Here is a 14,974-nt window from a genome sequence, read left to right on the forward strand (position 1 = left end):
TAATAGTTTCTGGGCTGTGAATAGCACTGACCAGTCAGTATTTAATAGTTTCCTCACTGTGAATAGCACTGACCAGTCAGTATTTAATAGTTTCCTCACTGTGAATAGCACTGACCAGTCAGTATTTAATAGTTCCTCACGGTGAATAGCACTGACCAGTCAGTATTTAATAGTTTCCTCACTGTGAATAGCACTGACCAGTCAGTATTTAATAGTTTCCTCACTGTGAATAGCACTGACCAGTCAGTATTTAATAGTTTCTGGGCTGTGAATAGCACTGACCAGTCAGTATTTAATAGTTTCCTCACTGTGAATAGCACTGACCAGTCAGTATTTAATAGTTTCCTCACTGTGAATAGCACTGACCAGTCAGTATTTAATAGTTTCTGGGCTGTGAATAGCACTGACCAGTCAGTATTTAATAGTTTCCTCACTGTGAATAGCACTGACCAGTCAGTATTTAATAGTTTCTGGGCTGTGAATAGCACTGACCAGTCAGTATTTAATAGTTTCCTCACTGTGAATAGCACTGACCAGTCAGTATTTAATAGTTTCCTCACTGTGAATAGCACCGACCAGTCAGTATTTAATAGTTTCTGGGCTGTGAATAGCACTGACCAGTCAGTATTTAATAGTTTCCTCACTGTGAATAGCACTGACCAGTCAGTATTTAATAGTTTCCTCACTGTGAATAGCACTGACCAGTCAGTATTTAATAGTTTCCTCACTGTGAATAGCACTGACCAGTCAGTATTTAATAGTTTCCTCACTGTGAATAGCACTGACCAGTCTGTATTTAATAGTTTCCTCACTGTGAGTAGCACTGACCAGTCAGTATTTAATAGTTTCCTCACTGTGAGTAGCACTGACCAGTCAGTATTTAATAGTTTCCTCACTGTGAATAGCACTGACCAGTCAGTATTTAATAGTTTCCTCACTGTGAATAGCACTGACCAGTCAGTATTTAATAGTTTCCGGGCTGTGAATAGCACTGACCAGTCTGTATTTAATAGTTTCCTCACTGTGAATAGCACTGACCAGTCAGTATTTAATAGTTTCCTCACTGTGAATAGCATTGACCAGTCAGTATTTAATAGTTTCTGGGCTGTGAATAGCACTGACCAGTCAGTATTTAATAGTTTCCTCACTGTGAATAGCACTGACCAGTCAGAATTTAATAGTTTCCTCACTGTGAATAGCACTGACCAGTCTGTAGTTAATAGTTTCCTCACTGTGAATAGCACTGACCAGTCAGTATTTAATAGTTTCCGGGCTGTGAATAGCACTGACCAGTCAGTATTTAATAGTTTCCTCACGGTGAATAGCACTGACCAGTCAGTATTTAAGTGTTTCCTCACTGTGAATAGCACTGACCAGTCAGTATTTAATAGTTCCTCACGGTGAATAGCACTGACCAGTCAGTATTTAATAGTTTCCTCACTGTGAATAGCACTGACCAGTCAGTATTTAATAGTTTCCTCACTGTGAATAGCACTGACCAGTCAGTATTTAATAGTTTCTGGGCTGTTAATAGCACTGACCAGTCAGTATTTAATAGTTTCCTCACTGTGAATAGCACTGACCAGTCAGTATTTAATAGTTTCCTCACTGTGAATAGCACTGACCAGTCAGTATTTAATAGTTTCTGGGCTGTGAATAGCACTGACCAGTCAGTATTTAATAGTTCCTCACGGTGAATAGCACTGACCAGTCAGTATTTAATAGTTTCTGGACTGTGAATAGCACTGACCAGTCAGTATTTAATAGTTTCCTCACTGTGAATAGCACTGACCAGTCAGTATTTAATAGTTTCCTCACTGTGAATAGCACTGACCAGTCAGTATTTAATAGTTTCTGGGCTGTGAATAGCACTGACCAGTCAGTATTTAATAGTTTCCTCACTGTGAATAGCACTGACCAGTCAGTATTTAATAGTTCCTCACGGTGAATAGCACTGACCAGTCAGTATTTAATAGTTTCTGGGCTGTGAATAGCACTGACCAGTCAGTATTTAATAGTTTCTGGGCTGTGAATAGCACTGACCAGTCAGTATTTAATAGTTTCCTCACTGTGAATAGCACTGACCAGTCAGTATTTAATAGTTTCCTCACTGTGAATAGCACTGACCAGTCAGTATTTAATAGTTTCCTCACTGTGAATAGCACTGACCAGTCAGTATTTAATAGTTTCTGGGCTGTGAATAGCACTTACCAGTCAGCATTTAATAGTTTCCTCACTGTGAATAGCACTGACCAGTCAGTATTTAATAGTTTCTAAGCTGTGAATAGCACCGACCAGTCGGTATTTAATAGTTTCCTCGCTGTGAATAGCACTGACCAGTCAGTATTTAATAGTTTCCTCACTGTGAATAGCACTGACCAGTCAGTATTTAATAGTTTCTGGGCTGTGAATAGCACTGACCATTCAGTATTTAATAGTTTCTGGGCTGTGAATAGCACTGACCAGTCAGTATTTAATAGTTTCCTCACTGAGAGTAGCACTGACCAGTCAGTATTTAATAGTTTCTGGGCTGTGAATAGCACTGACCAGTCAGTATTTAATAGTTTCCTCACTGAGAGTAGCACTGTCCAGTCAGTATTTAATAGTTTCTGGGCTGTGAATAGCACTGACCAGTCAGTATTTAATAGTTTCCTCACTGTGAATAGCACTGACCAGTCAGTATTTAATAGTTTCTGGGCTGTGAATAGCACTGACCAGTCAGTATTTAATAGTTTCTGGGCTGTGAATAGCACTGACCAGTCAGTATTTAATAGTTTCTGGGCTGTTAATAGCACTGACCAGTCAGTATTTAATAGTTTCCTCACTGTGAATAGCACTGACCAGTCAGTATTTAATAGTTTCCTCACTGTGAATAGCACTGACCAGTCAGTATTTAATAGTTTCTGGGTTGTGAATAGCACTGACCAGTCAGTATTTAATAGTTTCCTCACTGTGAATAGCACTGACCAGTCAGCATTTAATAGTTTCCTCACTGTGAATAGCACTGACCAGTCAGTATTTAATAGTTTCCTCACTGTGAATAGCACTGACCAGTCAGTATTTAATAGTTTCTGGGCTGTGAATAGCACTGACCAGTCAGTATTTAATAGTTTCTGGGCTGTGAATAGCACTGACCAGTCAGTATTTAATAGTTTCTGGGCTGTGAATAGCACTGACCAGTCAGTATTTAATAGTTTCTGGGCTGTTAATAGCACTGACCAGTCAGTATTTCATAGTTTCTGGGCTGTGAATAGCACAGAGCAGTCAGTATTTAACAGTTTCCTCACTGTGAATAGCACTGACCAGTCAGTATTTAATAGTTTCTGGGCTGTGAATAGCACTGACCAGTCAGTATTTAATAGTTTCCTCACTGTGAATAGCACTGACCAGTCAGTATTTAATAGTTTCCTCACTGTGAATAGCACTGACCAGTCAGTATTTAATAGTTTCCTCACTGTGAATAGCACTGACCAGTCAGTATTTAATAGTTTCCTCACTGTGACTAGCACTGAGCAGTCAGTATTTAATAGTTTCCTCACTGTGAATAGCACTGACCAGTCTGTATTTAATAGTTTCCTCACTGTGAATAGCACTGACCAGTCAGTATTTAATAGTTTCCTCACTGTGAATAGCACTGACCAGTCAGTATTTAATAGTTTCCTCACTGTGAATAGCACTGACCAGTCAGTATTTAATAGTTTCCTCACTGTGAATAGCACTGACCAGTCAGTATTTAATAGTTTCTGGGCTGTGAATAGCACTGACCAGTCAGTATTTAATAGTGTCCTCACTGTGAATAGCACTGACCAGTCAGTATTTAACAGTTTCCTCACTGTGAATAGCACTGACCAGTCAGTATTTAATAGTTTCCTCACTGTGAATAGCACTGACCAGTCAGTATTTAATAGTTTCCTCACTGTGAATAGCACTGACCAGTCAGTATTTAATAGTTTCTGGGCTGTGAATAGCACTGACCAGTCAGTATTTAATAGTTTCCTCACTGTGAATAGCACTGACCAGTCAGTATTTAATAGTTTCCTCACTGTGAATAGCACTGACCAGTCAGTATTTAATAGTTTCCTCACTGTGAATAGCACTGACCAGTCAGTATTTAATAGTTTCTGGGCTGTGAATAGCACTGACCAGTCAGTATTTAATAGTTTCCGGGCTGTGAATAGCACTGACCAGTCAGTATTTAATAGTTTCCTCACTGTGAATAGCACTGACCAGTCAGCATTTAATAGATTCCTCACTGTGAATAGCACTGACCAGTCAGTATTTAATAGTTTCCTCACTGTGAATAGCACTGACCAGTCAGTATTTAATAGTTTCTGGGCTGTGAATAGCACTGACCAGTCAGTATTTAATAGTTTCTGGGCTGTGAATGGCACTGACCAGTCAGTATTTAATAGTTTCCTCACTGTGAATAGCACTGACCAGTCAGTATTTAATAGTTTCCTCACTGTGAATAGCACTAACCAGTCAGTATTTAATAGTTTCTGGGCTGTGAATAGCACTGACCAGTCAGTATTTAATAGTTTCCTCACTGTGAATAGCACTGACCAGTCAGTATTTAATAGTTTCTGGGCTGTGAATAGCACTGACCAGTCAGTATTTAATAGTTTCCTCACTGTGAATAGCACTGACCAGTCAGTATTTAATAGTTTCTGGGCTGTGAATAGCACTGACCAGTCAGTATTTAATAGTTTCTGGGCTGTGAATAGCACTGACCAGTCAGTATTTAATAGTTTCCTCACTGTGAATAGCACTGACCAGTCAGTATTTAATAGTTTCTGGGCTGTGAATAGCACTGACCAGTCAGTATTTAATAGTTTCCTCACTGTGAATAGCACTGACCAGTCAGCATTTAATAGTTTCCTCACTGTGAATAGCACTGACCAGTCAGTATTTAATAGTTTCCTCACTGTGAATAGCACTGACCAGTCAGTATTTAATAGTTTCCTCACTGTGAATAGCACTGACCAGTCAGTATTTAATAGTTTCCTCACTGTGAATAGCACTGACCAGTCAGTATTTAATAGTTTCTGGGCTGTGAATAGCACTGACCAGTCAGTATTTAATAGTTTCCTCACTGTGAATAGCACTGACCAGTCAGTATTTAATAGTTTCTGGGCTGTGAATAGCACTGACCAGTCAGTATTTAATAGTTTCCTCACTGTGAATAGCACTGACCAGTCAGTATTTAATAGTTTCCTCACTGTGAATAGCACTGACCAGTCAGTATTTAATAGTTTCTGGGCTGTGAATAGCACTGACCAGTCAGTATTTAATAGTTTCCGGGCTGTGAATAGCACTGACCAGTCAGTATTTAATAGTTTCCTCACTGTGAATAGCACTGACCAGTCAGTATTTAATAGTTTCCTCACTGTGAATAGCACTGACCAGTCAGTATTTAATAGTTTCTGGGCTGTGAATAGCACTGACCAGTCAGTATTTAATAGTTTCTGGGCTGTGAATAGCACTGACCAGTCAGTATTTAATAGTTTCCTCACTGTGAGTAGCACTGACCAGTCAGTATTTAATAGTTTCCTCACTGTGAATAGCACTGACCAGTCAGTATTTAATAGTTTCTGGGCTGTGAATAGCACTGACCAGTCAGTATTTAATAGTTTCCTCACTGTGAATAGCACTGACCAGTCAGTATTTAATAGTTTCTGGGCTGTGAATAGCACTGACCAGTCAGTATTTAATAGTTTCCTCACTGTGAATAGCACTGACCAGTCAGTATTTAATAGTTTCCTCACTGTGAATAGCACTGACCAGTCAGTATTTAATAGTTTCCTCACTGTGAATAGCACTGACCAGTCAGTATTTAATAGTTTCCTCACTGTGAATAGCACTGACCAGTCAGTATTTAATAGTTTCCTCACTGTGAATAGCACTGACCAGTCAGTATTTAATAGTTTCCTCACTGTGAATAGCACTGACCAGTCAGTATTTAATAGTTTCCTCACTGAGAGTAGCACTGACCAGTCAGTATTTAATAGTTTCCTCACTGTGAATAGCACTGACCAGTCAGTATTTAATAGTTTCTGGGCTGTGAATAGCACTGACCAGTCAGTATTTAATAGTTTCCTCACTGTGAATAGCACTGACCAGTCAGTATTTAATAGTTTCCTCACTGAGAGTAGCACTGACCAGTCAGTATTTAATTGTTTCCTCACTGTGAATAGCACTGACCAGTCAGTATTTAATAGTTTCCTCATCGGGAATATGTTTGTGGTCCCGGAGACTCGATGGGACATCTGCCGTGCTGGTTGAACTGCAGTTAGTTTGCCGCCTGTTCAGATGGTTTATTTCTTGGTCAGCAGAGTGTGTCTGAGGGACACGTTATCCAGGTGACTCCGTGCCGGGGTTGACGATTCACTTGAATGAGCTAAAACAGACAACCCTGAGGAAGGTGTTTCATTAGTTTAACTGCAGGCAGGAAGCAATGATATGGAGCAAGTCGACTTGTTCCTGACTTTCTTTCTTTTTCTTTACAGGATAGTGACGAAGAGACTTCCTACAGTAAGTACCAGCTTCCTAAATACAGATAGTTAATGTTGGCGGTGGGGGATTCGGCGCTGGTGATGTTACTGAATACCCAGGGGCGATACTTTCTAATTGGACATGATCATTGCTTGGCGTTTGTGTGGCATGAATGTTTCTTGTGAATTATCATCCCGAGCCGGAATGCGCCCAGGTGGTGGGATTTCCACTCATTCCCAGCAGCGGAGTCTTTTAATCCCAAAGGAGTCGACCCTCACCTCGGGCTCTCCAGCGACAGGACGGGGGTCATGGGGGTTCAACGGGAGAACGTGGGTCCATACAAAATTCCGCAGACTTCGACAGGACTGGAAGATCCCACCCGGCTTACGGCAAGTCATTTCTATCCCACGGAAAACCGGCCGGTGTGGAGGGGAGGGGCTGGGAAATCTCAGCCCAGCTCTTGTTGTAAGTAAAGTTCGGGGGCCACAGGCCAGGTGACCACAGGCTGCTTTCCCCTTTGCGGGGGGAGCTGACTGGTGGTGATTTAACCCGAGGGTCACCACACCTCAGGCGAGGGGCAGGAGGCGGGCCTTCCCGAATAACCTCAGCCGGTACGGGGAATTGAACCCGGGCTGCTGGCCTCGCCCTGCATCACCAACCAGCTGTCCAGCCCATTGAGCTAAACCAGCCCCCGTCACGCTGGACGAGGGCACGGACTACTTCAGCATCTGAGGAGTTTGGAGGAAAACTGAGAAGTAAATCTGTCTGTTTTCACTGCAGCTGTATTGTGACGCTAAGTGAAGCACTCCCACAACTCTCCTGCTGGCTACACGGTAACACAGTGGCGAACACTGTTGCTTCACATCACCAGGGACCCTGGTTCAATTCCCGACTTCTGTGCGCAGTCTGCACTTTCGCCCCGCGTGTGCGTGGGTTTCCTCCGGGTGCTCCGGTTTCCTCCCACTGTCCAAACATGTGCAGGTTAGGAGGATTGGCCACGATAAATTGCCCTGAGTGACCAAAAACTGTTAGGTGGGTTTACGAGGATAGGGTGGAGGTGTGGGGATAGGGTGGAGGTGTGGGGATAGGGTGGAGGTGTGGGGATAGGGCGGAGGTGTGGGCTTAGGCAGGGTGCTCTTTCCAATGGTCGGTGCAGACTCGATGGGCCGAATGGCCTCCTTCTGCACTGTCAATTCTATGATTCTGTGATCAATGAATTGAACTTTATTCTGTTCTATCGTGCATTACGGCAACAAACCTGTGGGCAGTTAAATGTGGGATCTTACAACACAGAGTGTGTTTGCAATGAATATCGGTTTTATATTGCTTCACTGTTTGAATTGGGTTTTCACATGATTGGATGATATCCCAGGGTCAGGTTGGCAGAGTGTGAGTGAGATTAGTTAATGAGCTGTCAGCACACTGGACATTCTCTCCCTCAGTCCGGGAAGCAGTTGCAATGTGTTGTGTTGCACTGACACAGTTTTGGAGCAGTGATGGCTGCTGATGCAAGCCGCAATGTTCAGGCGTGGAAGACTGTCGCATATTTTCCAATTTCAAGGCCCTTCCGTAAAGCTTATTCTTGTTGGTGTTTTTTTTTACTAATCACAGTTTTCTTTTCCTCTTATTTGGAGCTGAGTTCACAGCGCCACCGGAGAAACCTCCGAGGAAGAACCTACCGGTGAGTTCTTGGATTGAGTTCCTCTGAGTTCCTGGGATCTGGGAATGCCATGCTGTACCTGACGTTGTGGAAGTGATTTGATAGCTGACAGCAGCGGTTAACATCCTGTGTATTGTGCTGGACTCTCACATCAGGGGAAAGCCACACAGTTCCGTTTACAGGGGTTGTAATCGGCATTTCTTTTTTTAAAATATAAATTTAGAGTCCCCAATTATTATTTGTTTCCAATTAAGGGGCAATTTAGTGAGGCCAATCCACCTACCCTGCACATCTTTGGGTTGTGGGAGTGAAACCCACGCGGACACGGGGAGAATGTGCAAACTCCACATGGCCAGAGACCCAGGGCCGGGTTTCGAACCCGGGTCCTCAGCGCCGCAGTCCCAGTGCTAACCACTGCACCACATGCCGCCCTGTAATAGGCATTTCTAACTGGCAAAGTTCTTGCCAGCTCCGAGCAAATTTAAAACCTGGGGGAAGATTGCGTGGATTCTCAGAGCTGCTGTTCAAACTTCACAGTCCCCTTTCCCGTTAGCCCACTCGTCCTGTGAAATGATTCGCATCTGCCCGCCCGTGGGGAGGCACCAACCTTGAAAACAGTTCCCAGTCTGATGCAAGTTCAGCTCTAGTGATATGGCAACTGGTTGAATCTGAATTCAGTTCAATTGAAAGCTAGTTTCAGTAGTCATGGTGATGGCCATAAAAACCCGTCTGCTTCACTAATGTCCTTCAGGGAAGGAAATCTGCCGCCCTTACCTGGTCTGGCCTACATGTGACTCCAGACCCACAGCAATGTGGTTGACTCCTCAATGCCCCCCTCGAGGACAATGGGCTACAAATCCTGGCCTTGTCAATAATGCTCGGGTCCCACAAAAAATTAAAGTGTTAAATACAACTTGCCTCACATCACACACTGACACCGACGGCAATGCGGAGCACCCTGTCCCGAATGCCTGACTAGACCAATCAGCTGAGCTCTGTGGCTGGCATGTGTTGGGTAACATCCAGTCCAGTGTTGGCCACTGGAGGTTCCATGGTCTCTCACTCACACATCCGGGCAATGGAATTTACCTCATCCTCACATCCTGATGTAATGAATGTTCTTCCAGACATCTAAACGCACCACCAGTGCCCACGTTACAGTTTATTAATTGGAAATTAAACATTTCCGTGTGAACTTCTGTCCCTGTTTCTCTATGTTCAGCCGATACAAGCAGCTCCCACAGCGAACCTCGATCGTAGTGATGACCAGGTGTACCCCCTGGTAATGGAAATGGTTAAAGCTGTGCTGAACCTGAAGAACCAAGTCTACCAAATTCCGTGTGAAGAATACATCAACCTGGTGAAGGTGAGCTGATTCAAGCTGGGAAAGGAAAGGCTTTATCTGCTCGGTATCTGTCACAACCTCAGCATGTCTCAAAGAATTGTTCAGAACTCCGCCACTGTTAAATGCAGGGGGTATCCCAAAACCCAGAAAGGTAACGTTAAAAACGGGTCCTTAGTGGTGTCCATTTTCAATTTGGTATCATGTGAGAAAAGCAATGCCAACGAGGGAGGAACAGTCAAAGATTCATACAGCACAGAAAAGGCCCTTCAGCCTATGATGTCTGCCCCGGTGAAAAACAACCACCTAAACTATTCGAACCCCATTTCCCAGCGCCGTGTCTGCCCTGGGATCGCAAGTGCCTAAATACTTCTGAAATCTTCCGAGGGTCTCTGCCTCCACCAGCCTTTCAGGCAGCGAGTTCCAGACTCCCACCCCCTTCTGGGTGAAAAACCTCCTGCCCCTCACCTTAAAGAAAAGACAAATGCTCACAAAGAGGACTACCCTACGACGGTTAAGGTATATGAGTTACCAAACACACACACAGTTTATGTGGAACATACCCCTTATTCCAAAATGTATCTATAATACGGCAACCGGAGAATCAGCGGCAATGGCGCCGTCGCAGAACGCCGGTCGGGGGCCGCTGGATGCAGCCCCCCCCCCCCCCCCCGACGATTCTCCACTCTCGATGGGCCGAGTGGCCGCCGAGTTCGGCCGGGTCCGCCGGCGCCATTCGCGTGTGGTCCTACCCAGCGGGACCTCGGCGTTGATGCTGCGGGTGCCGTCCTGGCGTAGGGGAGGAGGGATCCGACTCCGGGTGGGGCCTCCACGGTGGCCTGGCCCACGATTGGGGCCTATCGATCGGCCGACGGGCTTATCCCGGGGGCGGGGGGGGGGGGGGGGGGATGTTCCTCCGCGCCGGACCTCTGTAGGGCTCCGCCATGTTGCGTCGGGGCCGGCACGGAGAAGGCAACCCATGTGCGAGCTCGCGCTCGCAATGGCGCGCATGCGCGAACTTGTGCAGACTGTGCTGGTGCCTGTATCGGCAGCTGGAGCTGCGTGAGGTGCTCCAGTGCCGTGCTGGCCCCCTGTGCGGGGCACGGTCGCTGATCCTAGGGGCCAGATGACGCCGTCATAAAATGCTCCGCCGGTTACGACGGCATCAACACTTAGCCCCGGGATCCCGCCCCTGAGTCTTGTCTAATCTGCCTTCTGATCTCATTGTTGGGAATGACGCACGTCATGTGGCCTTTTGAATGCTGGCTTCTGTTGTCTCTAGGCAGATTTCTACCTGTTGTTGGCCATCCTGTTATGTTTTGTTAAATTTGGTTACTGCTGTTGTTCGGCACATTCATGACGGTTTTTCTACAATTCCTAACATAAATCACAATAGATTGAAGCACACTGACTGCCACAAATAACATAATGTGATATTGTTGAGGGATAATTATTGGCCAGGGTACTCCCGTGCTTCATTTTGAAGTAGAGCATGGATCTAATATACCCGACTGAGGGAGCAGTTCAGGTTTCACATCTCCTCTGAAACACGGCCCTTCCACAGTGCACCACTAATGTCATGCTCTGGATTTTCTCTCCAAACCCTAAAGAGAGCTTTGTAACTACAACCATGGAGCTCAGAGACAAGACACTGACCAACTGAGCCTTATTCAACCATCACTGAATGAGAAGCCTGGAGCTGATTGGCTGGTTGGATTTTGGCTCAGGACACAGGAATCTGCTTCAATAATTTGCTTCTTCAGGTTTATGGGCCGGGATTTTCCGCCCCCCTTCTTCATGTGTGGGTTTGGTATTGGAGCAGGACACCTCATGGCAGGCCCAAACCGTGTTTCAAATCGGCGGGAATACTTGCTGGGGTTGGTTTCTCTGGAGCAGAGAAGACTGAGGGGGCGACCCGATCGAGGTGGACAAGATTCCGAGGGGCATGGACAGGGTGGACAGGGAGCAGCTGTTCCTCTTCGTTGAAGGGTCAGTTACGCGGGGGACACAAGGTGAGGGGCGGGAGGTTTACGGGGATTTGAGGGAAATCCTTTTCCCCCAGAGGGTGGTGAGGGTCTGGAACGCACTGCCTGGGAGGGTGGTGAGGGTCTGGGATGCGCTGCCTGGGAGGGTGGTGAGGGTCTGCAACGCGCTGCCTGAGAGGGTGGTGAGGGTCTGGAACGCGCTGCCTGGGAGGGTGGTGATGGTCTGGAACGCACTGCCTGGGAGGGTGGTGAGGGTCTGGAACGCACTGTCTGGGAGGGGGGTGAGGGTCTGGAACGCGCTGCCTGGGAGGGTGGTGATGGTCTGGAACGCGCTGCCTGGGAGGGTGGTGAGGGTCTGGAACGCGCTGCCTGGGGGGGTGGTGAGGGTCTGGAATGCGCTGCCTGGGAGGGTGGTGAGGGTCTGGAACGCGCTGCCTGAGAGGGTGGTGAGGGTCTGGAACGCGCTGCCTGGGAGGGTGGTGATGGTCTGGAACGCACTGCCTGGGAGGGTGGTGAGGGTCTGGAACGCACTGTCTGGGAGGGGGGTGAGGGTCTGGAACGCGCTGCCTGGGAGAGTGGTGAGGGTCTGGAACACACTGTCTGGGAGGGGGGTGAGGGTCTGGAACGCGCTGCCTGGGAGGGTGGTGAGGATCTGGAACGCGCTGCCTGGGAGAGTGGTGAGGGTCTGGAACACACTGTCTGGGAGGGGGGTGAGGGTCTGGAACGCGCTGCCTGGGAGGGTGGTGAGGATCTGGAACGCGCTGCCTGGGAGGGTGGGGAGGGTCTGGAACGCACTGCCTGGGAGGGTGGTGAGGATCTGGAACGCGCTGCCTGGGAGGGTGGTGAGGGTCTGGGACGCGCTGCCTGGGAGGGTGGTGAGGGTCTGGAACGCGCTGCGTGGGAGGGGGGTGAGGGTCTGGAACACACTGTCTGGGAGGGGGGTGAGGGTCTGGAACGCGCTGCCTGGGAGGGTTGTGAGGGTCTGGAACGCGCTGCCTGGGAGAGTGGTGAGGGTCTGGAACACACTGTCTGGGAGGGGGGTGAGGGTCTGGAACGCGCTGCCTGGGAGGGTGGTGAGGATCTGGAACGCGCTGCCTGGGAGGGTGGGGAGGGTCTGGAACGCACTGCCTGGGAGGGTGGTGAGGATCTGGAACGCGCTGCCTGGGAGGGTGGTGAGGGTCTGGGACGCGCTGCCTGGGAGGGTGGTGAGGATCTGGAACGCGCTGCCTGGGAGGGTGCGGAGGGTCTGGAACGCACTGCCTGGGAGGGTGGTGAGGGTCTGGAACGCGCTGCCTGGGAGGGTGGGGAGGGTCTGGAACGCACTGCCTGGGAGGGTGGTGAGGATCTGGAACGCGCTGCCTGGGAGGGTGGTGAGGGTCTGGAACGCGCTGCCTGGGAGGGTGGTGAGGGTCTGGAACGCGCTGCCTGGGAGGGTGGGGAGGGTCTGGAACGCACTGCCTGGGAGGGTGGTGAGGGTCTGGAACGCACGGCCTGGGAGGGTGGTGAGTGTCTGGAATGCACTGCCTGGGAGGGTGGTGAGGGTCTGGAACACACTGTCTGGGAGGGGGGTGAGGGTCTGGAACGTGCTGCCTGGGAGGGTGGTGAGGGTCTGGAACGCACGGCCTGGGAGGGGGGTGAGGGTCTGGAACACACTGTCTGGGAGGGTGGTGAGGGTCTGGAACGCACTGCCTGGGAGGGTGGTGAGGGTCTGGAACGCGCTGCCTGGGAGGGTGGTGAGGGTCTGGAACGCACTGCCTGGGAGGGTGGTGAGGGTCTGGAACGCGCTGCCTGGGAGGGTGGTGAGGGTCTGGAACGCGCTGCCTGGGAGGGTGGTGAGGGTCTGGAACGCGCTGCCTGGGAGGGTGGTGAGGGTCTGGAACCCGCTGCCTGGGAGGGTTGTGAGGGTCTGGAACGCACGGCCTGGGAGGGTTGTGAGGGTCTGGAACGCACGGCCTGGGAGGGTGGTGAGGGTATGGAACGCGCTGCCTGGGAGGGTTGTGAGGGTCTGGAACCCGCTGCCTGGGAGGGTTGTGAGGGTCTGGAACGCGCTGCCTGGGAGGGTGGTGAGGGTCTGGAACGCACTGCTTGGGAGGGTGGTGAGGGTCTGGAACGCACTGCCTGGGAGGGTGGTGAGGGTCTGGAACGCACGGCCTGGGAGGGTGGGAGAGGCGGGTTGCCTCACATCCTTTAAAAAGTACCTGGATGGGTACTTGGCCGTCTTAACATTCGAGACTGTGGCCAAGAGCTGGTCAATGGGATTAGTTCGGCAGTCAATGATTTTTATTATTGTCACAAGTAGGCTTACATTAACACTGCAATGAGGTTACTGTGGAAATTCCCTAGTCGCCACACTCCGACGCCTGTTCGGGCACACTGAGGGTGAATTCAGAATGTTCAATTCACTAACAGCCCGTCTTTCGGGACTTGTGGGAGGAAACCGGGGCATCCGGAGGAAACCCACGCAGTCACGGGGAGGACGTGCAGACTCCGCACAGACAGTGACCCAAGCCGGGAATCGAACCTGGGACCCTGGTGCTGTGAAGCAACTGTGCTAACCACTGTGCTACCGTGCTGCAGATGTTTTTCATGTTTCGTTGCAGACTCGATGGGCCGAAGGGCCTGGTCTTCACGGTGTGATGCTGTGATTGCCCTCGCCACCCCGTCAGTGACGGGAATCTCCACGTTCAGCTTCGGGAACAGCGTCATAATAAATTTGAATATGATTCCCCAGCCTCTGCGCCTGATCTACCCCCACCCGGGTAGTCCAGCGGGAATCACAACTGCTCTCCCGCAGCATGCAGCTGACGGGCAGGCCGCCCAGCGGAGCTTAGGTAGGGGCATTGCTCGGGGGGGGGGGGTGAGGTTACACTGCTGCAAACCCAAGGCTGGCTCACGTGTGACTCTCGTTCCACAGCAATGTGGTCTCGGCTAACATTCGTTAGCGGCTGTATCAGACTGCAACAGGGAAACTCAGGATGGGCAATAAAAGCTGCTCGGACAGTGAGGCAGCATCCCAATCGTGAAGATAATTCAAATAATGATTCACTCTGGGCAATTTGTGCATGGTGTATAATCATTCCAGGCACCAGAAATTAACTTTTAACGTGTGTGAAGTCTGGCTTCATTGGGTTGTGTTTTTCTGGCTAGATATTAAAAATGTCATTTAATTGAAACACATTTTTTCCTTTCATTCTATTTGACAGCATACTCCTGTGAGATGCTTGAAGGGAGATTTGACAACATTCTGGGTGTTAAATCAATACGAGTTGCTGTCACACTGGTAACATTATCGAAAGCCTTGTTCCCTTATCTCTCCAGCAGGGGGTTTAATCCAGTGCGTGCCTCTTCCCAGATCCCAGGAGAGTCAGTAATCTCTTCAAATGACCCTCTTGTGCATGCCGCCTAAACTAGTCCCAATTGCCCGTATTCCTCTCTACCCACCTTTCCCATATAGCTCTCTAACTTGCTCAGGGCTTCATAAACTCCACAGTCTCC

The 14,974-nt window shown here is 48.7% G+C and overlaps 1 protein-coding gene across 3 annotated transcripts in view; it reads left to right on the forward strand.

The window, feature by feature from the left end:
• Positions 1-14,974, forward strand: part of ptk2ba (protein tyrosine kinase 2 beta, a) — a 505,509-nt gene that overhangs the window by 485,749 nt on the left and 4,786 nt on the right. For all 3 annotated transcript variants that reach the window (XM_072515254.1, XM_072515246.1, XM_072515261.1), the window contains 3 exons: positions 6,507-6,531; positions 8,127-8,173; positions 9,375-9,518. In XM_072515254.1, coding sequence (XP_072371355.1) covers positions 6,507-6,531; positions 8,127-8,173; positions 9,375-9,518 — 216 coding nt within the window. The remainder of the gene's footprint in view (positions 1-6,506; positions 6,532-8,126; positions 8,174-9,374; positions 9,519-14,974) is intronic.

Source organism: Scyliorhinus torazame, chromosome 1 (genome assembly GCF_047496885.1).
Source record: "Scyliorhinus torazame isolate Kashiwa2021f chromosome 1, sScyTor2.1, whole genome shotgun sequence".
In the NCBI taxonomy this organism is placed as follows: domain Eukaryota; kingdom Metazoa; phylum Chordata; class Chondrichthyes; order Carcharhiniformes; family Scyliorhinidae; genus Scyliorhinus; species Scyliorhinus torazame.